The 26,365-nt window shown below is 38.5% G+C and overlaps 1 protein-coding gene across 4 annotated transcripts in view; it reads left to right on the top strand.

Moving 5' to 3' along the window:
• TTF1 (transcription termination factor 1) overlaps positions 1–6,627 on the top strand; it is a 78,276-nt gene extending 71,649 nt beyond the window's left edge. For all 4 annotated transcript variants that reach the window (XM_053695882.1, XM_053695881.1, XM_053695880.1 and 1 more), the window contains one exon: positions 4,216–6,627. In XM_053695882.1, the coding sequence (XP_053551857.1) occupies positions 4,216–4,317 (102 nt within the window). In that variant the 3' untranslated portion in view covers positions 4,318–6,627. The remainder of the gene's footprint in view (positions 1–4,215) is intronic.
• The last annotated feature ends 19,738 nt before the right edge of the window (positions 6,628–26,365 follow it).

The following is a 26,365-nucleotide window of genomic DNA, read 5'->3' as shown; positions in this document are numbered from 1 at the left end:
TTTTTGTCTTGCCACGGCTCCCAGTGGTGGCTATCTTGGCTGCGATCAGGTTTCGGGGAATGCTGTGGCCTTCCTGGACGACATAATGGTTCAGGCGCCTTCCTTCAACAACCATCCTCTCGTACAGAGTTCTTGTTGTCTTTTTTTCCATTCCCACAGATGGAACGTGAATCTGAAAATGAGTTCCCTTGTTACAGCTACAGGGTAGTTTTCTTAGGGACCATATTAGTTTCCCTGTCTCTTAAAATATTTTTGGCAGAGGTCAGAAAATCATACATTAATTCCTTTTTCTGTTCTCCACTGTTTGTTGTTTCGACGGCTCAAGGTATGGAGATATGTTGTCGGATGGTTACTTCATTGGCCATCATCCTTTGTTCGATTCCCTCTGAGAGATAGATCTAGATCTGTTGACATGAGATTCTTTCCTGTGGTGGTTTTCGCAGGAGCATCTGCCTTGGGACACATGCTTTAGGAGACTTTCCTGAGTCATATTGACCACAGACGCCAGCTTGTTGGGTTAGTGACTATGGAGAGTCTGCTATTCCATAACTATCTTGATGAGAGAGATTAACAATGCTCTAAGGGCTTGGCCTTTGTTGTCAGAGACAATTTCATCTCAGTGGTTTATATCGACCACCTGGGATTGTTCGGTGGGCGAACGCTCACATTCGTTGTCTACCCACTATTCTTATTTCAAATGTGGATGCCAGGAGCGGTCTTCTTAAGGGCCGGTGAGGTAGCTCAGTTGGTAAATACCCTGACTACAAAAAAGCCTGTTTAAAAGATCCAAGGTCGCAGATTAAAATCCCGGCAGGGCCGACTCAGCCCTTCATCCTTCCAAGGTCAATAAAATGGGTACCATTAAATTGGGTAATAACAACTAAGAGAGGACGCTTCTTCCGGAAATGTTCTCCAAGGTAACCCCCAAATGGGGGATGCTGGAGATGGTAGTATGCCACATTTTCCTTTTTAGTTTAAGGGTCTAGAGTTCAGCAAGCTGCTTGTTAAATTCCCTGGCGGTTCCTTGGGATTTCAGTCTGATATCCCTGTTTCTCTGTTTGCTCTTCTTCCACGAGTCTTTCCTCGTATCAATGGGAGTGTGCATCCGTATTTTTAATAGTTCCTGCATAGTCTCGTAGGATCTGGATATTGATCTAGTGGGATTTGTCTCTTCCATTTTGGTGTCTAATCAGGGTCGATTCTTTTGCTTCTCTGAAGCTTCCCACTGGGAGATTGTCCGCTTAGTTCTGTCTAAGTGTGGGTTTCTGGGTCGGTCATTGCGACCATGATTCAGGCTTGCAAGCCTGTTAAGAGTAAGATTTACCTTAAGATACGGCGTAAATATCTTTATTGGTGTTAATCCAAGGGTTACTCTTGGAGTAGTCTGGATTCTTAGAATTGTGTCCTTTCTTCAGGAAGGTCTGGAGAAGGGTTTTGTTAGTCAGTTCTCTGAAGTAGGAGTTTGTGGGTTTGAACCCAGGTAAAGCTCCTGCTTTCTCATCCGTCTTTTTCGCCAGTCTTCTGACCTATTTGTTTGTTTCTCTGGGAAACGTAAAGGTCAGAAAGCTTCTGCTACTTCTCCTTCTTTCTGGTTGAGAAGTATAATTGGCTTTGCTTATGAGACTGCTGGACAGCAGTCTCCTAAGAGAATTACATATCTTTCTTCTAGGGCTGTCTCTTTTTTTTGTTGTTGAAAAATAAAGCTTCTCTGGAACGGTTTTGCAAGGCTGCAACGTCTCTGCATACCCTGTCCAAATTTTACAATTTGGATTATTTTGCCTCGGCTGAGGTTCTTTTGGAAGAAAGGTTCTTCAAGCAGTGGTGCCTTCTGTTTAGGTTACCTGTCTTGTCCCTCCCTAATCATCTGTGTCCTCTAACTTGGGTATTGATTCCCAACAGTAATTGCTGATTCCATGGACTCACTGTGTCTTAAGAAAGAGAAAACAAAATTTATGCTTACCTGATAAATTTATTTATTTCTTGACACAGTGAGTCCACGTCCCTCCCTTGTTTTCAGACAGTTTTTTATATAAGCCTCAGGCACCTCTACACCTTGTGTTGTTAACTTTTTCTCCATTTTCCTTCAGTCAAATGACTGGGGATTGTGGGAAGGGAAGTGCTGTGGTGCTCTTTGCCTCCTCCTGCTGGCCAGGAGTGATATTCCCAACAGTAATTGCTGATTCCGTGGACTCACCGTGTCAAGAAATAAATAAATTTATCAGGTAAGCATACATTTTGTTTTTATTGCTAAGACTAAAAAATGTGTCCAGTACAAGGCTTCTGGGATGCAAGTGAAGTCACTCTCCCAGTTACAATTCTTGAGATTCAGACCTTTTACTATGGTTTACTTCAAAGGCAGCAGCCACTCACCGGCCACTCAGACCTGGTGCAGTTTTACAATATAACTGTATAACTGCAGTTGCTTATATTATTAACCATCAGGAAGATCTTTGGATACACACTAGTTATCACAGAGCTTTCTAAGTTTCTATATTGAGCCTAATTTCATCTTACAACCCTTGCTGCAGTCCACATACCTTGGTTGTAGAATCTATATATCGGCCACCATCTACTGGATGGTTGGTCCTCTGAAGTAACTCCTTTTATAAACCTTATGGATTTATGGTCCTCTCATGTTGGTCCATAAAGGCAGAGCATCAGAGAGCCTTCATCAATGCCTTGACTTTTCCTTCTACCTCTCTGATTACCATTGTTTTCGCAAGATAACCAGCAAACAGTCATGTTACCCTACCCTGGCCCCAACAAACCGTTATGTTACCTTACTCTGGCCCCTTTCAAGGGCTTTATTGAAGGGCACTTAAACCCATATTGCTTCCCAGGGCCCTTTTTATATGGACCATAAGGACCCTGTCTTGGTGTATCTTCCTGTAACCTGGGAGCTGCCTTGGCCACCCATTTTGGGACTAGAAAGAATTTGCCTTTTATCTCCTTCACCTGCTGTTCAATGGCATACCTAAATTATTTGCAGATGTTCGCTAATTCTTTGTTCCTTCAACATGTGACCTTCCCATCATACATTCCTTTTTATAGCCACTCCTATTGACGTATTTTACTTTTTTGACTCATAATTCTTAATTCCCTCCAATCAACATCACTGTGCATGGTAAAGCACTCCTGTGAGGTCTTTATCAGGCTGCAAAGACTTGAGGCCTCTCTTGAAATGGATAGGTTGGACATCGTTTTGTCCTGCATCTTCTTGTTTATATGTGATTGTACTGCTCCCCGTTAAGTAATTTCTTGTTATTTTTCACATTTAGATATATTAATGGTTGGATCTACAACCTTCCTCATTCCCAGACCATTAATCCCCCCTACTGATCATGTGCACCTCTCTCTCTGCAGTTGGAGAGGTGTTAAAGGAACCCTAAAGTCAAAATTAAACTTTCATGATTCAGATAGAGCACCCCATTGTAAACAACTTTACAATTCACTTCCATTATCAAAATGTGCAAAATCCTTTTATATACACACTTTCCCATGTACCATATTCTACTGAGCATGTGCAACAGTTCACAGTATAAACGTACATTCATTTTGTGATTGGCTGCTGGCTGTCACATGATGCGGGGTAAGGAAAATGTAACTAACTTATACAGTTGTCAGAAAAAATCTACTTATTTGTAAATCAGACTAAGTGCTATTGCATTGTCTTTGTATTATGTGCATATTGATTATGCAAATCTACTGTATTTAATAGTCCTTTAAAACTGGAGGGAGAGAGAGATCAGTGGGAGAAGGGTTTCCAGTTTATTATATTAAAGGGACAGTAAAGTCATAATTAGACATTCATGATTTAGACAGAACATACAATTTTAAACAGCTTTTAAATTGACTTCCTTCTCTTGTTACCCTTTGCTAAAAGGTTTATCTAGGTAAGCTCATGAGCAGTAAATAACCTAGTTTCTAGCTGCTGATTGGTGGCTGCATATATAGAAACCTGTAGTGCATTACTGCTCCTTCAACACATAATACCAAGAGAATGAAGCTAATTTGATCATAGAAGTAAACTAGAAAGTTGTTTAAAATTGTATGTTCTACCTAAATCATGAAAGAAAAATGTTGGGTTTCATGTCCCTTTAATCTATTGGGTATGATTCATTTTCCACCTTATGTACTGTCACTAAATATAAAGTAAACTATAGAATCGCTTCCATTTCTTTTTAACTTTGCATATTTATTTTCTTAATCTTCCAGGTAATTGAGATCAAAAATGAATTTTCTGTCGCAGAAATATTTCGAACATACACTTCCGAAGAGAAGCACATGATAATGCGAAGTAAGAAAAATGGTCCGTAAAGAGAATAGCTTTGCCATTTACAGGAGACCAAGCAGTATCTGGACTGAATCCATAGAGTCGTACACCCTAGGTGTCTGCCTTATTGGATGTGTAATTCAGGAACACAGGCTAAAAATAATTTTTCCAGCTGTTAGAGATCTGGAACGCTAAAACTATGAACTATATACAGAATATACAGCCATTTAATTTTTTTTTTTACATGAGATTTCATTTTATCGTTTGTTATTTTACCTACTGTTAATTATAAAACAAGCCAGTGATAGGGATAGCGCTGATAAGCTATTGAAGGAGCCACTGGGGGACCCACTGTGGAATATGTAAGCGTATATATCGGAGTGTGTTATAAAAAAATGGTATTTCTTCTAGCTTATGTTAAAAAAGGTTTGATGTGGCTCAGAATACACAAATGTTAGGTTGTCCTAGTTACACCAATATCAGTTAATACACGGATCCAGTAAAAGTTTATATATATTATTTATTGCTGGGTATTCAATATATAATAAAAATTAGATAAAATATGAACAAAATAAAATATGGCTCCTAGAAAAAATTGTAAGCACTAATGATGATACATACAAACGCATAGAGGTGGACCCTGATTGGCAATCACACACAGCTCAGCTGGAGAAATGAGCTGGAGAAACGAACGGGCTTCCAGGACAAATCCGCTTGTATCGGAAGAAGCTGTTTTTAACAACCCCTTGGGAAAAGACCCGTCTGGATAAGGGGAGGTAACTATTCACAGGCAACCGTGTATACCACAAAGGATTTTCACAAACCTCAAAAGGATATAGAGTAACCGGCAACTGGTGGTGGAATACCTACTATCATTTGAAAGCAGCAAGTTTTAAGCAGGCTCCTTAACGCTTAGTAACAGCGACCATTAAAGTAAAAAAGAACTTTTTCTCTTCATCACGGACCGGTCTGTCCTCACAAAGTCGCAACAAAGACTGTTTAGAAGTACTTTAATTAGCAACTTACTCAACCAATATTGCAGCACAAATCACATATGTGTTGAAATTTAAGGAGAAACTAAGACTTAAAGGGACAGTCTAGGCCAAAATAAGCTTTCATAATTCAGATAGAGCATGTAATTTTAAACAATTTTCCTATTTACTTTTATCACCAATTTTGCTTTGTTCTCTTTGTATACTTAGTTGAAAGCTTAACCTAGGAGGTTCATATGCTAATTTCTTAGACCTTGAAGCCCACCTCTTTCAGATTGCATTTTAACAGTTTTTCACCACTAGAGGGTGTTAGTTCACTTATTTCATATAGATAACACTGTGCTTGTGCACGTGAAGTTATCTGGGAGCAGGCACTGATTGGCTAGACTGCAAGTCTGTCAAAAGAACTGAAAAAAGGGTCAGTTTGCAGAGGCTTAGATACAAGATAATCACAGAGGTTAAAAGTATATTATTATAACTGTGTTGGTTATGCAAAACTGGGAAATGGGTAATAAAGGGATTATCTATCTTTTAAAACAATAACAATTCTGGTGTAGACTGTCCCTTTAAAGAAACAATTGGGAATTAATAATCACTTGGAAACACTTAGAAATAAACACTTTTGTCATATTTTTTCATCTTTTTCTTTATTTTTTATTATATTTTTTAATTTTTATTCTTTTATTTTAAATGGCATTTTGATATATAGATTTTCTACCACTTGGTCCCATAGGAATAGTGTTTTGTATGTGGTCAAGGAAAATATTATATATTGTGAAATCATAACGAGCTACTGAATGTTTGTATGTATCATCATTAGTGCTTTCAATTTTTTCTAGGATCCATATTTTATTTTATTCATATTTTATCTATTTTTTATTATATATTGAATACCCAGCAATAAATAATATATCTAAACTTTTACTGGATCTGTGTATTAACTGATATTGGTGTAACTAGGACAACCTAACATTTGTGTTTTCTGAGCCATATCAAACCTTTTTTAACATAAGCTAGAAGAAATACCATTTTTTTATAACGCTTACATATTCCACAGTGCGTCCTTCAATAGCTTATCAGCACTATCCCTATCACTGACTTGTTTTATAATTATCTGTAAACCCTCAGGGAGTAAGGGTCTATATATAAGGGATTAGCTACATTGAAGTTTTGTAAATCATCAGACCTTTTTATTCCTTGATGTATCTTGTATTTTACCTACTGTTGACTTGTTTCTAAATGTAAAAAAACTCAGTGCTGCTGTAAAATATCAACATTTTATTTTTTTACAATGCTATATTGTATAACAAGGAAACTGTAATGTACATAAAGTTTTTATTGTATAAAGAAACCATCTCTCGACATGTTTATCACTTTTTTTCTGGTACTAAGCACATTAATTAGAATGATTGTGTGAAAAGAGACAGGCGCATGGCACATAGGTAAGTTGTGTGATGTAACTACAACCTATATATGTCACAGCGTACACTGCAATCACATCTATATAAGGATGTATCAGGGTACACTATATGTGTCACAGCGTACTGGGTGATCACATCTATATAAGGATGTATCAGGCAGGGTACACTATATGTGTCACAGCGTACTGGGTGATCACATCTATATAAGGATGTATCAGGGTACACTATATATGTAACAGCGTACTGGGTGATCACATCTATATAAGGATGTATCAGGCAGGGTACACTATATATGTCACAGCGTACTGGGTGATCACAGCTATATAAGGATGTATCAGGGTACACTATATGTCACAGCGTACTGGGTGATCACATCTATATAAGGATGTATCAGGCAGGGTACACTATATATGTCACAGCGTACTGGGTGATCACATCTATATAAGGATGTATCAGGCAGGGTACACTATATATGTCACAGCGTACTGGGTGATCACAGCTATATAAGGATGTATCAGGGTACACTATATGTCACAGGGTACTGGGTGATCACATCTATATAAGGATGTATCAGGCAGGGTACACTATATATGTCACAGCGTACTGGGTGATCACATCTATATAAGGATGTATCAGGGTACACTATATATGTCACAGCGTACTGGGTGATCACATCTATATAAGGATGTATCAGGCAGGGTACACTATATATGTCACAGCGTACTGGGTGATCACATCTATATAAGGATGTATCAGGGTACACTATATATGTCACAGCGTACTGGGTGATCACAGCTATATAAGGATGTATCAGGCAGGGTACACTATATATGTCACAGCGTACTGGGTGATCACATCTATATAAGGATGTATCAGGGTACACTATATATGTCACAGCGTACTGGGTGATCACATCTATATAAGGATGTATCAGGCAAGGTACACTATATATGTCACAGCATACTGGGTGATCACATCTATATAAGGATGTATCAGGCAGGGTACACTATATATGTTACAGCGTACTGGGTGATCACATCTATATAAGGATGTATCAGGCAGGGTACACTATATATGTCACAGCGTACTGGGTGATCACATCTATATAAGGATGTATCAGGCAGGGTACACTATATATGTCACAGCGTACTGGGTGATCACATCTATATAAGGATTTATCAGGCAGGGTAAACTATATATGTCACAGCGTACTTGGTGATCACATCTATATAAGGATGTATCAGGCAGGGTACACTATATATGTCACAGCGTACTGGGTGATCACATCTATATAATGATGTATCAGGCAGGGTACACTATATATGTCACAGCGTACTGGGTGATCACATCTATATAAGGATGTATCAGGGTACACTATATATGTCACAGCGTACTGGGTGATCACAGCTATATAAGGATGTATCAGGGTACACTATATATGTCACAGCGTACTGGGTGATCACAGCTATATAAGGATGTATCAGGCAGGGTACAATATATATGTCACAGCATACTGGCTGATCACATCTATATAAGGATGTATCAGGCAGGGTACACTATATATGTCACAGCGTACTGGGTGATCACATCTATATAAGGATGTATCAGGGTACACTATATATGTCACAGCGTACACTGCAATCACATCTATATAAGGATGTATCAGGGTACACTATATATGTCACAGCGTACTGGGTGATCACATCTATATAATGATGTATCAGGCAGGGTACATTATATGTCACAGCGTACTGGGTGATCACATCTATATAAGGATGTATCAGGGTACACTATATATGTCACAGCATACTGGGTGATCACATCTATATAAGGATTTATCAGGGTACACTATATATATCACAGTGTACTGGGTGATCACATCTATATAAGGATGTATCAGGGTACACTATATATGTCACAGCGTACTGGGTGATCACATCTATATAAGGATTTATCAGGGTACACTATATATATCACAGCGTACTGGCTGATCACATGTATATAAGGATGTATCAGGGTACACTATATATGTCACAGCGTACTGGGTGATCACATCTATATAAGGATGTATCAGGCAGGGTACACTATATATGTCACAGCATACTGGGTGATCACATCTATATAAGGATGTATCAGGGTACACTATATATGTCACAGCGTACTGGTTGATCACATCTATATAAGGGTGTATCAGGGTACACTATATATGTCACAGCGTACACTGTGATCACATCTATATAAGGATGTATCAGGGTACACTATATATGTCACAGCGTACTGGGTGATCACATCTATATAAGGGTGTATCAGGGTACACTATATATGTCACAGCGTACACTGTGATCACATCTATATAAGGATGTATCAGGGTACACTATATATGTCACAGCGTACTGGGTGATCACATCTATATAAGGATGTATCAGGCAGGGTACACTATATATGTCACAGCGTACACTGTGATCACATCTATATAAGGATGTATCAGGGTACACTATATATGTCACAGCGTACTTGGTGATCACATCTATATAAGGATGTATCAGGGTACACTATATGTCACAGCGTACTGGGTGATCACATCTATATAAGGATGTATCAGGGTACACTATATATGTCACAGCGTACTGGGTGATCACATCTATATAAGGATGTATCAGGGTACACTATATGTCACAGCGTACTGGGTGATCACATCTATATAAGGATGTATCAGGGTATACTATATATGTCACAGCGTACTGGGTGATCACATCTATATAAGGATGTATCAGGCAGGGTACACTATATATGTCACAGCATACTGGGTGATCACATCTATATAAGGATGTATCAGGGTACACTATATATGTCACAGCGTACTGGGTGATCACATCTATATAATGATGTATCAGGCAGGGTACACTATATATGTCACAGCGTACTGTGTGATCACATCTATATAAGGATGTATCAGGGTACACTATATATGTCACATCATACTGGGTGATCACATCTATATAAGGATGTATCAGGCAGGGTACACTATATATGTCACAGCGTACCGGGTGATCACAGCTATATAAGGATGTATCAGGGTACACTATATATGTCAATCAAAGCGTACTGGGTGATCACATCTATATAAGGATGTATCAGGGTACACTATATATGTCACAGCGTACTGGGTGATCACATCTATATAAGGATGTATCAGGGTACACTATATATGTCACAGCATACTGGGTGATCACAGCTATATAAGAATGTATCAGGGTACACTATATATGTCACAGCGTACTGGGTGATCACATCTATATAAGGATGTATCAGGGTACACTATATATGTCACAGCGTACTGGGTGATCACATCTATATAAGGATGTATCAGGCAGGGTACACTATATATGTCACAGCGTACTGGGTGATCACATCTATATAAGGATGTTATCAGGGTACACTATATATGTCACAGCGTACTGGGTGATCACATCTATATAAGGATGTATCAGGGTACACTATATATGTCACAGCGTACTGGGTGATCACATCTATATAAGGATGTATCAGGGTACACTATATATGTCACAGCGTACTGGGTGATCACATCTATATAAGGATGTATCAGGGTACACTATATATCTCACAGCGTACTGGGTGATCACATCTATATAAGGATGTATCAGGGTACACTATATATGTCACAGCGTACTGGGTGATCACATCTATATAAGGATGTATCAGGGTACACTATATATGTCACAGCGTACTGGGTGATCACATCTATATAAGGATGTATCAGGCAGGGTACACTATATATGTCACAGCGTACTGGGTGATCACATCTATATAAGGATTTATCAGGGTACACTATATATGTCACAGCATACTGGGTGATCACAGCTATATAAGGATGTATCAGGGTATACTATATATGTCACAGCGTACTGGGTGATCACATCTATATAAGGATGTATCAGGGTACACTATATATGTCACAGCGTACACTGTGATCACATCTATATAAGGATGTATCAGGGTACACTATATGTATCACAGCGTACTGGGTGATCACATCTATATAAGGATGTATCAGGGTACACTATATATGTCACAGCGTACACTGTGATCACATCTATATAAGGATGTATCAGGGTACACTATATATGTCACAGCGTACTGGGTGATCACATCTATATAAGGATGTATCAGGGTACACTATATATGTCACAGCGTACTGGGTGATCACATCTATATAAGGATGTATCAGGGTACACTATATATGTCACAGCGTACTGGGTGATCACATCTATATAAGGATGTATCAGGGTACACTATATATATATATATAACAGCGTACTGGGTGATCACATCTATATAAGGATGTATCAGGGTACACTATATATGTCACAGCGTACTGGGTGATCACATCTATATAAGGATGTATCAGGGTACACTATATATGTCACAGCGTACTGGGTGATCACATCTATATAAGGATGTATCAGGGTACACTATATATATAACAGCGTACTGGGTGATCACATCTATATAAGGATGTATCAGGGTACACTATATATGTCACAGCGTACTGGGTGATCACATCTATATAATGATGTATCAGGCAGGGTACACTATATATGTCACAGCGTACTGGTTGATCACATCTATATAAGGGTGTATCAGGGTACACTATATATGTCACAGCATACTGGGTGATCACATCTATATAAGTATGTATCAGGGTACACTATATATGTCACAGCGTACTGGGTGATCACATCTATATAAGGATGTATCAGGGTACACTATATATGTCACAGCGTACTGGGTGATCACATCTATATAAGGATTTATCAGGCAGGGTACACTATATATGTCACAGCGTACTGGGTGATCACATCTATATAAGGATGTATCAGGCAGGGTACACTATATATGTCACAGCGTACTGGGTGATCACATCTATATAAGGATGTATCAGGGTACACTATATATGTCACAGCGTACTGGGTGATCACATCTATATAAGGATGTATCAGGCAGGGTACACTATATATGTCACAGCGTACTGGGTGATCACATCTATATAAGGATGTATCAGGGTACACTATATATGTCACAGCGTACTGGGTGATCACATCTATATAAGGATGTATCAGGGTACACTATATATGTCACAGCGTACTGGGTGATCACATCTATATAAGGATGTATCAGGGTACACTATATATGTCACAGCGTACTGGGTGATCACATCTATATAAGGATGTATCAGGGTACACTATATATGTCACAGCGTACTGGGTGATCACATCTATATAAGGATGTATCGGGGTACACTATATATGTCACAGCATACTGGGTGATCACAGCTATATAAGAATGTATCAGGGTACACTATATATGTCACAGCGTACTGGGTGATCACATCTATATAAGGATGTATCAGGGTACACTATATATGTCACAGCGTACTGGGTGATCACAGCTATATAAGGATGTATCAGGCAGGGTACACTATATATGTCACAGCGTACTGGGTGATCACATCTATATAAGGATGTATCAGGGTACACTATATATGTCACAGCGTACTGGGTGATCACATCTATATAAGGATGTATCAGGCAGGGTACACTATATATGTCACAGCGTACTTGGTGATCACATCTATATAAGGATGTATCAGGGTACACTATATATGTCACAGCGTACTGGGTGATCACAGCTATATAAGGATGTATCGGGTACACTATATATGTCACAGCGTACTGGGTGATCACATCTATATAAGGATGTATCAGGGTACACTATATATGTCACAGCGTACTGGTTGATCACATCTATATAAGGGTGTATCAGGGTACACTATATGTCACAGCGTACTGGGTGATCACATCTATATAAGGATGTATCAGGGTACACTATATATGTCACAGCGTACTGGTTGATCACATCTATATAAGGGTGTATCAGGCAGGGTACACTATATATGTCACAGCGTACTGGGTGATCACATCTATATAAGGATGTATCAGGGTACACTATATGTCACAGCATACTGGGTGATCACATCTATATAAAGATGTATCAGGCAGGGTACACTTTATATGTCACAGCGTACTGGGTGATCACATCTATATAAGGATGTATCAGGCAGGGTACACTATATATGTCACAGCATACTGGGTGATCACATCTATATAAGGATGTATCAGGGTACACTATATATGTCACAACGTACTGGGTGATCACATCTATATAAGGATGTATCAGGGTACACTATATATGTCACAGCGTACTGTGTGATCACATCTATATAAGGATGTATCAGGCAGGGTACACTATATATGTCACAGCGTACTGGTTGATCACATCTATATAAGGGTGTATCAGGCAGGGTACACTATATATGTCACAGCGTACTGGGTGATCACATCTATATAAGGATTTATCAGGCAGGGTACACTATATATGTCACAGCGTACTGGGTGATCACATCTATATAAGGATGTATCAGGGTACACTATATATGTCACAGCGTACTGGTTGATCACATCTATATAATGATGTATCAGGCAGGGTACACTATTTATGTCACAGCGTACTGGGTGATCACATCTATATAAGGATGTATCAGGGTACACTATATATGTCACAGCGTACTGGCTGATCACATCTATATAAGGATGTATCAGGCAGGGTACACTATATATGTCACAGCGTACTGGGTGATCACATCTATATAAGGATGTATCAGGGTACACTATATATGTCAATCAAAGCGTACTGGGTGATCACATCTATATAAGGATGTATCAGGGTACACTATATGTCACAGCGTACTGGGTGATCATATCTATATAAGGATGTATCAGAGTACACTATATGTCACAGCGTACTGGGTGATCACATCTATATAAGGATGTATCAGGCAGGGTACACTATATATGTCACAGCGTACTGGGTGATCACATCTATATAAGGATGTATCAGGGTACACTATATGTCACAGCGTACTGGGTGATCACATCTATATAAGGATGTATCAGGGTACACTATATATGTCACAGCGTACTGGTTGATCACATCTATATAAGGGTGTATCAGGCAGGGTACAATATATATGTCACAGCATACTGGGTGATCACATCTATATAAGGATGTATCAGGCAGGGTACACTATATATGTCACAGCATACTGGGTGATCACATCTATATAAGGGTGTATCAGAGTACACTATATATGTCACAGCATACTGGGTGATCACATCTATATAAGGATGTATCAGGCAGGGTACACTATATATATCACAGCGTACTGGGTGATCACATCTATATAAGGATGTATCAGGCAGGGTACACTATATATGTCACAGCGTACTGGGTTATCACATCTATATAAGGATTTATCAGGCAGGGTACACTATATATGTCACAGCGTACTTGGTGATCACATCTATATAAGGATGTATCAGGCAGGGTACACTATATATGTCACAGCGTACTGGGTGATCACATCTATATAATGATGTATCAGGCAGGGTACACTATATATGTCACAGCGTACTGGGTGATCACATCTATATAAGGATTTATCAGGGTACACTATACAGGGAGTGCAGAATTATTAGGCAAATGAGTATTTTGACCACATCATCCTCTTTATGCATGTTGTCTTACTCCAAGCTGTATAGGCTCGAAAGCCTACTACCAATTAGGCATATTAGGTGATGTGCATCTCTGTAATGAGAAGGGGTGTGGTCTAATGACATCAACACCCTATATCAGGTGTGCATAATTATTAGGCAACTTCCTTTCCTTTGGCAAAATGGGTCAAAAGAAGGACTTGACAGGCTCAGAAAAGTCAAAAATAGTGAGATATCTTGCAGAGGGATGCAGCACTCTTAAAATTGCAAAGCTTCTGAAGCGTGATCATCGAACAATCAAGCGTTTCATTCAAAATAGTCAACAGGGTCGCAAGAAGCATGTGGAAAAACCAAGGCGCAAAATAACTGCCCATGAACTGAGAAAAGTCAAGCGTGCAGCTGCCAAGATGCCACTTGCCACCAGTTTGGCCATATTTCAGAGCTGCAACATCACTGGAGTGCCCAAAAGCACAAGGTGTGCAATACTCAGAGACATGGCCAAGGTAAGAAAGGCTGAAAGACGACCACCACTGAACAAGACACACAAGCTGAAACGTCAAGACTGGGCCAAGAAATATCTCAAGACTGATTTTTCTAAGGTTTTATGGACTGATGAAATGAGAGTGAGTCTTGATGGGCCAGATGGATGAGCCCGTGGCTGGATTGGTAAAGGGCAGAGAGCTCCAGTCCAACTCAGACGCCAGCAAGGTGGAGGTGGAGTACTGGTTTGGGCTGGTATCATCAAAGATGAGCTTGTGGGGCCTTTTCGGGTTGAGGATGGAGTCAAGCTCAACTCCCAGTCCTACTGCCAGTTTCTGGAAGACACCTTCTTCAAGCAGTGGTACAGGAAGAAGTCTGCATCCTTCAAGAAAAACATGATTTTCATGCAGGACAATGCTCCATCACACGCGTCCAAGTACTCCACAGCGTGGCTGGCAAGAAAGGGTATAAAAGAAGAAAATCTAATGACATGGCCTCCTTGTTCACCTGATCTGAACCCCATTGAGAACCTGTGGTCCATCATCAAATGTGAGATTTACAAGGAGGGAAAACAGTACACCTCTCTGAACAGTGTCTGGGAGGCTGTGGTTGCTGCTGCACGCAATGTTGATGGTGAACAGATCAAAACACTGACAGAATCCATGGATGGCAGGCTTTTGAGTGTCCTTGCAAAGAAAGGTGGCTATATTGGTCACTGATTTGTTTTTGTTTTGTTTTTGAATGTCAGAAATGTATATTTGTGAATGTTGAGATGTTATATTGGTTTCACTGGTAAAAATAAATAATTGAAATGGGTTTATATTTGTTTTTTGTTAAGTTGCCTAATAATTATGCACAGTAATAGTCACCTGCACACACAGATATCCCCCTAAAATAGCTATAACTAAAAACAAACTAAAAACTACTTCCAAAACTATTCAGCTTTGATATTAATGAGTTTTTTGGGTTCATTGAGAACATGGTTGTTGTTCAATAATAAAATTAATCCTCAAAAATACAACTTGCCTAATAATTCTGCACTCCCTGTATATGTCACAGCGTACTGGGTGATCACATCTATATAAGGATGTAATCAGGGTACACTATATATGTCACAGGGTACTCTGATCACATCTATATAAGGATTCATCAGGGTACACTATATATGTCACAGCGTACTGGGTGATCACATCTATATAAGGATGTATCAGGCAGGGTACACTATATATGTTACAGCGTACTGGGTGATCACATCTATATAAGGATGTATCAGGCAGGGTACACTATATATGTCACAGCGTACTGGGTGATCACAGCTATATAAGAATGTATCAGGCAGGGTACACTATATATGTCACAGCGTACTGGGTGATCACATCTATATAAGGATGTATCAGGGTACACTATATATGTCACAGCGTACTGGGTGATCACATCTATATAAGGATGTATCAGGGTACACTATATATGTCACAGCGTACTGGGTGATCACATCTATATAAGGATTTATCAGGGTACACTATATATGTCACAGCGTACTGGGTGATCACATCTATATAAGGATGTATCAGGCAGGGTACACTATATATGTCACAGCATACTGGGTGATCACATCTATATAAGGATGTATCAGGCAGGGTACACTATATATGTCACAGCGTACTGGGTGATCACATCTATATAAGGATGTATCAGGGTACACTATATATGTCACAGCATACTGGGTGATCACATCTATATAAGGATGTATCAGGCAGGGTACACTATATATGTCACAGCGTACTGGGTGATCACATCTATATAAGGATGTATCAGGCAGGGTACACTATATATGTCACAGCGTACTTGGTGATCACATCTATATAAGGATTTATCAGGGTACACTTTATGTCACAGCGTACTGGGTGATCACAGCTATATAAGGATGTATCAGGCAGGGTACACTATATATGTCACAGCATACTGGGTGATCACATCTATATAAGGATGTATCAGGCAGGGTACACTATATATGTCACAGCGTACTGGGTGATCACATCTATATAAGGATGTATCAGGGTACACTATATATGTCACAGCATACTGGGTGATCACATCTATATAAGGATGTATCAGGCAGGGTACACTATATATGTCACAGCGTACTGGGTGATCACATCTATATAAGGATGTATCAGGCAGGGTACACTATATATGTCACAGCGTACTTGGTGATCACATCTATATAAGGATTTATCAGGGTACACTATATGTCACAGCGTACTGGGTGATCACATCTATATAAGGATGTATCAGGGTACACTATATATATAACAGCATACTGGGTGATCACATCTATATAAGGATGTATCAGGGTACACTATATATGTCACAGCGTACTGGGTGATCACATCTATATAAGGATGTATCAGGGTACACTATATATGTCACAGCGTACTTGGTGATCACATCTATATAAGGATGTATCAGGGTACACTATATGTCACAGCGTACTGGGTGATCACATCTATATAAGGGTGTATCAGAGTATACTATATATTTCACAGCATACTGGGTGATCACATCTATATAAGGATGTATCAGGCAGGGTACACTATATATGTCACAGCATACTGGGTGATCACATCTATATAAGGATGTATCAGGCAGGGTACACTATATATGTCACAACGTACACTGTGATCACATCTATATAAGGATGTATCAGGGTACACTATATATGTCACAGCGTACTTGGTGATCACATCTATATAAGGATGTATCAGGCAGGGTACACTATATATGTCACAGCGTACTGGGTGATCACATCTATATAAGGATGTGTCAGGGTACACTATATATGTCACAGCGTACTGGGTGATCACATCTATATAAGTATGTATCAGGGTACACTATATATGTCACAGCGTACTGGGTGATCACATCTATATAAGGATGTATCAGGGTACACTGTATATGTCACAGCGTACTGGGTGATCACATCTATATAAGGATGTATCAGGGTATACTATATATGTCACAGCGTACTGGGTGATCACATCTATATAAGGGTGTATCAGAGTACACTATATATGTCACAGCATACTGGGTGATCACATCTATATAAGGATGTATCGGGTACACTATATATGTCACAGTGTACTGGGTGATCACATCTATATAAGGATGTATCAGGGTACACTATATATATAACAGCGTACTGGGTGATCACATCTATATAAGGATGTATCAGGGTACACTATATATGTCACAGCGTACTGGGTGATCACATCTATATAAGGATGTATCAGGCAGGGTACACTATATATCAGGGGCGAAACTACAGGGGGTGCAGAGGTCGCAGGTGCGACTGGGCCCCTGAGGGTGAGGGCCCAGCTTTAAAAAACGTTAACCTACCACTGCCTGCACTGATATCATGTGAGTGTGACATGACTACAGGGGTTAGTGTTTCTGTTTTACCCATTGGTGTTTATGTCTGTGTGTATGGTGTGTGTGTATATGTATGTGACTGTGTGTGTATTTATGCATGTATATGTGTTTGTGTAAGTTTTAGATGTTATCTCACAGCGCTCATGCTAATCCCAAAGAAGCTTTGAGATAATGGGGTACCTAGCTGCCCCTGAAAGACATGTGTGGTAGTTGGATATCAAAAAGCGCCTAACTAAAGGCTATGGGAAGTGGGTCTAGGTGACGGATATTTCTATCTGTCTATAAATGATGATTTCACTTATAAAAGTGACCGATGTAGAATTGTCCAATTTGCTATACTACATCTATAAGTGACCAGTGCAAAGTGGCTATGTTAGACAAATTTGGCTGGTTTATTTGACAATTACAATATTAAATATAAACAATCTAGTTAAACATGGATCCATGTAGTAAAAGCATTTAAAAATGACGATCAATAATCATATTAAAATCATATTAAAATCACAATAAGTTGACAAATGTTCTGATTAAAATTACAGGAATTGAGTATGTAATATCACCAACCGGTTAGGGTCGTGAGATTGATTGTACAGTTCCTAGTTTTATCCTCTTCTTGAAGTGAAAAAATGTGAAAAAATAATGTCCTGTGATGAAAAATAACTATCTAGATAGTTAAAAATCCAAAATATTCAAAAATTAAAAACTGTTTAAAAATAATGTGTAAAAATAATAAATATCAAAAAGTGTCTTAGTGCTCTAATTTCCAAAAAACATTTGTGAATGTGGAGTGTCCAAAAATAATAATAATAAAAATTGTGATCCAATATCCAATAAATTATATCCAATAAAATTGTATCCAATAAATTGTGTTCACTGTGTAATAAAGTAAATAGTGGCTGATGGAAATCCTCCCTCTGGGAAGCTCCTTAGTAGGTGATTGCTGTTTGTGTTTTTATTCATGGGGTATTCGGTCTGTGATATAGACTCAATCCTTATATAAAACCTGCAAACAACAAAAATGACATAGTGCAATAATGCTACAAATGTGATAAAAATATTGAAATGTTGCTCACCAGTTGCTGTCAACGCGTTTCGGCCTCTTAGTCAGGCCTTTCTCAAGACTATGTTCTGGGTGAGTTATGGTGGCTACTTAAAGGCATACTAAGCCAATCACAAGACCGTAATTTTCGCACCAAAAAACGCTGTATTAGCGTAAACCGGAAGTCTTAGTTGTATCTTTCTTATTCTATGTGTCCCTGCTGTTGGTTATATTTCAATCTGCTCCCATATTCTATCATGCAGTTTGTTCTATTTTCGATCTTTGAATTTGTATTTATTTTTATTCCGCTATTCCGGTCGATAGACCGGATGTTGTTGTTTAGGCGGAGGAAACGGAAGTGACGTCATAATGTATTGCGTCACTTCCGGTGGTTTGTTGACAGTATCGGTTTCTATGCCGATGTTTCCGGTATCTGTTTTGGCGGTATATTAACATGTGTTGTGAAGCTTAGGCTAGCTGTTAATTCGAATATGAATGAAATTTATGTTACAATTAATCTGTTGTCTTATATCTGTTTGGGGTCAACATTAAAACATCATTTAGTAAAACATCATTATGTAAAACTTGTAAACACATAAAGTATATAAAATATATGACAAACTTGTTATACTCTGAACATGCAATAATTTAAAACGATAAAAAATCTAAATATTAACAATAGAAAAAAATAATAATAATAAAAAAATTGTAATGGTTTGTGTTCGTATTTACAAACATTACAAATGGGTTATGGATGGTATTGGGGCTTGTAGATATGATTAAATAAAATAATTAAATATAGCCTATCAGATATAACTGCTTCTTTCTATTCTGGTCCACTTTTAATATACATGGGAACAAAAAGCTTTTTTTAAAATACCTAGAAAAATTAAATTCATAAAATATATAAAAATATATTAAAAAATTTGGAAAGTAATACTACAAGAAACTGAATGGCATTAGTATAGTTGAATTAAATCTTTGTGTTAAAACTTGTGTGATGCTGTTTCTACTGTATTTCTGGGAGGTGGTCTAAATACAGGTGGTCTCTACTAATAACCCCATATTGATTATGTTATGTTTAGTAATAAATAACTCTGTGAGCTAGTATGAAAATACATGCTATTCGGTTAGATGTCTTTCTAAACAGACTTAAATCTAGAGGTAATTATTTTAAATTTAGTAGATGTGAGAGATCCTCCCTATTATTCAGACCTCTGGGGTATAGACTATCAATGTTAAAAATCCATTTGGATTCGGCAGTTAGTAGACTCCTTTCATAATTTCCTCCTCTCCAGTTGGGTATCACTTTTTGTATCCCTATATAGTGAAAATCTTTCTGGTTTCCCTGATGGTGATTGGTAAAGTGCCTGTAAAGTGCAGTTTCAGTGCTTTTATGTTCGACCTTCAATAGGTGTTCTCTAATTCTATCTTTGAGGACTCTAGATGTTTGTCCTACATATTGGAGCCCACAACTGCACCATATCAGATAGATGACTCCTCTGCTGGTACACCTTATGAGGTCATTGATCTTGTGTTTAACTTTTGTGTTGTGTGAGACAAACTCCTTGGTTTTGACACCTCTTTTGCAAGCTTTGCAGTTGATGCAAGGAAAAAATCCTCTGATTTCCTTACCAAACACATCTTTTGTCTTATTCAACGTTTTTCTTGGTATGCTGGGTGACAGTTTGCTTTTTAGATTCTCAGTTTTTCTATATAAAAAAAATTGGTCGGGATGTTAATTTGTCTCCTATCACATCGTCGTCTTTTAAAAGTGGCCAGTGTTTTTCTATAATCTTCTCCACAATACGTCTGTTTTCACTGAATTCAGTGATAAAAGGAACAGTAACTTGATCCGTCTCAAGGTTGGTCTTTACTTCTTTGGATTTGTATACCAGGAGGTCCTTTCTATCTTTTTGCCTTACTCCTTCGATGTCTCTGTCGAGAGTGTGCTCATCATAACCTCTTTCTAAGAATTTCTCTTTTAATGTGGTGGCTTGTTCTTCCCATTTGTGTGGGTCAGAGCAATTCTTTTTGAGCCTTAGAAATTGGCCTTTGGGTACATTAGTCTTCCATCTCTCGAGATGACAACTTTCTTTATGGATATAGTTGTTGCAGTCCACTTTCTTAAAGAAAGTGGACGTCTCTATTTTTCCTTTAGCAATCTCAATTTTAAGATCCAAAAAATTGATCTCTTTTTTACTCATTTCGTATGTGAATCTGAGATTGTGGGTATTGTTGTTCATGACATTTATTGTGTGTTCCAAGTCTTCTATGGATCCTTTCCATATCATAATGATGTCATCTATGTACCTATAATAGAGGACCAGGTCCGCGCTCGCTGGGCATGAATCCCAAAAAATACGTTCCCAGTGGCCCATATACAGATTTGCATAGCTGGGCGCGAACCTGGTCCCCATGGCTGTACCACATATTTGTTTATAAAATATGTCATCATTTGAGAAATAATTGTGAGTAAGAATGTACTGTATCCCATCAAGGATAAAGTATCTCTGTAGATCAGGTAGATCACAATCTTTTTCAAGGAAAAAATTTACTGCCTCTATACCCCCTTCGTGGGGTATACTGGTATATAGGGAAGCAACGTCACATGTGACAAGTGTGTAGTTATCTTCCCATTCTATACCCTCCAATATGTTCAGTATCTGGGTGGAGTCTCTTAGATACGATGGCAGTTGGGTTACATATTTTTGTAACTTCCTATCTACATATTCAAATAGATTACTTGACAGACTCCCTATCCCTGAAATTATCGGTCGGCCTGGGGGTCTTTCAAGGATTTGTGGACTTTTGGGAGATAATAGAAGACTGGGGTTATAGGATGTTTAATATTGATGTAATTAAACTCTTTATCATTAAGTATCCCAGTGCTATGTGCTTCTCCCAAAATGACGTCCAGTTCCCCTTTTATAACACCCGATAGGGTTCTGTTCAAGTATTTCATATGTACTTTGATCTGATAGGATTCTATTGCATTCTTGTTCATAATCTTTTTTGTCTAAAATGACAATGCCCCCACCCTTGTCTGCTGGTTTTATGACCAAGTGGTGATTTTTCTCGAGGGACTTTATTGTGTTCATCTGTTCTTTTGAAAGGTTATGTTTATGGTTATTCAGACTTTTTTGTTTGATGTCTCTGATCTCGTTGTAGATCATTGTTTCGAAGGTCTCTATGGCACTGCCTTTGCTAGTGACCGGGTAAAAGTTTGATCTTGGTTTTAGATCTGTATGTAAATAGGGGCTGTTATTGCTAATTTGTGCCCTCTGGTAAGTTTCTAGCGGAGACTTCAAGAAATGTCTCTTGAGTGTCAGTTTCCTGACAAGTTCTTTTGCGTTGATAAATGTATTGAACTTATTTAGACCCTTTGAAGGGGCGAACGAAAGTCCATAACTTAGGACTGAGGATTCTTTATCGGTAAGTTCCTTTGAACTCAGATTGAATATACCTTTATTGTGAGGGTTGGTATTGGCCGGGGAGCTGATCATTTTTTTCTTATTTAATTTTCTTCCTCCTCTCTTCCCCCTATGGTTTTTCTTTTTTCTATTGGTGTGTGAAACTCGTTCTGGTTTGAGTTCTTTCTTTTTGTTGAGCCTCTTTCTAGATCTTTGGTTGCTTTTTGTGCTACCCCTAAAAAAGAGTGCCCTGAGGTTGATACTCTTGGTTGGTCATTATTACCTAGATTCACTGTTTCACTGCCTGGGTGTTTTTCTCCTTGTATTACTAGGGGGGTTGCTCTATTAGTGTTGGTTTGATGTATCTGAGAATGATTATTGGTATTATTTGGATGTTTATACTGCCAATATTCTCCTCTATTGTACTCATAGTTCTGGTTATGGTCGTGATGTCTTTGGGGTCTCCCTTGTTCCCAGAATGTGTTAGGAGCTTCTCTGTAATTGTCATTATATCTCCTATTTCGTCTCTGGTAGTGTCTATACTGTGGGTATTCCTGACCTCTGTTGTTATATTGTCGTGAGGGTGAGTAAAATTCTTGATGATTGTTTCTAACATAATATTCACCCTTGTATGGTGTATTTGAATAATATCTTGGATTATATGGTTGTTGGTTGTCTCTACTTGGATGTCTATAATATCCATTTTGTTCCCATCCTCTTCTCTGTCTATAAGGACGAAATGTTGTCCTTGGAGTTCTATTTTCGAATCTTGTATTTGGTCCCTGATTCCATCTATTGAAACCGGGTGTGTGATCTTGATTTCGTGGTGTGTTATTCTTACCCACAGTACCCACAGTATAGACACTACCAGAGACGAAATAGGAGATATAATGACAATTACAGAGAAGCTCCTAACACATTCTGGGAACAAGGGAGACCCCAAAGACATCACGACCATAACCAGAACTATGAGTACAATAGAGGAGAATATTGGCAGTATAAACATCCAAATAATACCAATAATCATTCTCAGATACATCAAACCAACACTAATAGAGCAACCCCCCTAGTAATACAAGGAGAAAAACACCCAGGCAGTGAAACAGTGAATCTAGGTAATAATGACCAACCAAGAGTATCAACCTCAGGGCACTCTTTTTTAGGGGTAGCACAAAAAGCAACCAAAGATCTAGAAAGAGGCTCAACAAAAAGAAAGAACTCAAACCAGGACGAGTTTCACACACCAATAGAAAAAAGAAAAACCATAGGGGGAAGAGAGGAGGAAGAAAATTAAATAAGAAAAAAATGATCAGCTCCCCGGCCAATACCAACCCTCACAATAAAGGTATATTCAATCTGAGTTCAAAGGAACTTACCGATAAAGAATCCTCAGTCCTAAGTTATGGACTTTCGTTCGCCCCTTCAAAGGGTCTAAATAAGTTCAATACATTTATCAACGCAAAAGAACTTGTCAGGAAACTGACACTCAAGAGACATTTCTTGAAGTCTCCGCTAGAAACTTACCAGAGGGCACAAATTAGCAATAACAGCCCCTATTTACATACAGATCTAAAACCAAGATCAAACTTTTACCCGGTCACTAGCAAAGGCAATGCCATAGAGACCTTCGAAACAATGATCTGCAACGAGATCAGAGACATCAAACAAAAAAGTCTGAATAACCATAAACATAACCTTTCAAAAGAACAGATGAACACAATAAAGTCCCTCGAGAAAAATCACCACTTGGTCATAAAACCAGCAGACAAGGGTGGGGGCATTGTCATTTTAGACAAAAAAGATTATGAACAAGAATGCAATAGAATCCTATCAGATCAAAGTACATATGAAATACTTGAACAGAACCCTATCGGGTGTTATAAAAGGGAACTGGACGTCATTTTGGGAGAAGCACATAGCACTGGGATACTTAATGATAAAGAGTTTAATTACATCAATATTAAACATCCTATAACCCCAGTCTTCTATTATCTCCCAAAAGTCCACAAATCCCTTGAAAGACCCCCAGGCCGACCGATAATTTCAGGGATAGGGAGTCTGTCAAGTAATCTATCTGAATATGTAGATAGGAAGTTACAAAAATATGTAACCCAACTGCCATCGTATCTAAGAGACTCCACCCAGATACTGAACATATTGGAGGGTATAGAATGGGAAGATAACTACACACTCGTCACATGTGACGTTGCTTCCCTATATACCAGTATACCCCACGAAGGGGGTATAGAGGCAGTAAATTTTTTCCTTGAAAAAGATTGTGATCTACCTGATCTACAGAGATACTTTATCCTTGATGGGATACAGTACATTCTTACTCACAATTATTTCTCAAATGATGACATATTTTATAAACAAATATGTGGTACAGCCATGGGGACCAGGTTCGCGCCCAGCTATGCAAATCTGTATATGGGCCACTGGGAACGTATTTTTTGGGATTCATGCCCAGCGAGCGCGGACCTGGTCCTCTATTATAGGTACATAGATGACATCATTATGATATGGAAAGGATCCATAGAAGACTTGGAACACACAATAAATGTCATGAACAACAATACCCACAATCTCAGATTCACATACGAAATGAGTAAAAAAGAGATCAATTTTTTGGATCTTAAAATTGAGATTGCTAAAGGAAAAATAGAGACGTCCACTTTCTTTAAGAAAGTGGACTGCAACAACTATATCCATAAAGAAAGTTGTCATCTCGAGAGATGGAAGACTAATGTACCCAAAGGCCAATTTCTAAGGCTCAAAAAGAATTGCTCTGACCCACACAAATGGGAAGAACAAGCCACCACATTAAAAGAGAAATTCTTAGAAAGAGGTTATGATGAGCACACTCTCGACAGAGACATCGAAGGAGTAAGGCAAAAAGATAGAAAGGACCTCCTGGTATACAAATCCAAAGAAGTAAAGACCAACCTTGAGACGGATCAAGTTACTGTTCCTTTTATCACTGAATTCAGTGAAAACAGACGTATTGTGGAGAAGATTATAGAAAAACACTGGCCACTTTTAAAAGACGACGATGTGATAGGAGACAAATTAACATCCCGACCAATTTTTTTATATAGAAAAACTGAGAATCTAAAAAGCAAACTGTCACCCAGCATACCAAGAAAAACGTTGAATAAGACAAAAGATGTGTTTGGTAAGGAAATCAGAGGATTTTTTCCTTGCATCAACTGCAAAGCTTGCAAAAGAGGTGTCAAAACCAAGGAGTTTGTCTCACACAACACAAAAGTTAAACACAAGATCAATGACCTCATAAGGTGTACCAGCAGAGGAGTCATCTATCTGATATGGTGCAGTTGTGGGCTCCAATATGTAGGACAAACATCTAGAGTCCTCAAAGATAGAATTAGAGAACACCTATTGAAGGTCGAACATAAAAGCACTGAAACTGCACTTTACAGGCACTTTACCAATCACCATCAGGGAAACCAGAAAGATTTTCACTATATAGGGATACAAAAAGTGATACCCAACTGGAGAGGAGGAAATTATGAAAGGAGTCTACTAACTGCCGAATCCAAATGGATTTTTAACATTGATAGTCTATACCCCAGAGGTCTGAATAATAGGGAGGATCTCTCACATCTACTAAATTTAAAATAATTACCTCTAGATTTAAGTCTGTTTAGAAAGACATCTAACCGAATA

Source organism: Bombina bombina, chromosome 12 (genome assembly GCF_027579735.1).
Source record: "Bombina bombina isolate aBomBom1 chromosome 12, aBomBom1.pri, whole genome shotgun sequence".
In the NCBI taxonomy this organism is placed as follows: domain Eukaryota; kingdom Metazoa; phylum Chordata; class Amphibia; order Anura; family Bombinatoridae; genus Bombina; species Bombina bombina.
The sequence above is the reverse complement of the archived record's forward strand: the minus strand, read 5'-3'. Positions and strand labels throughout refer to the sequence as shown.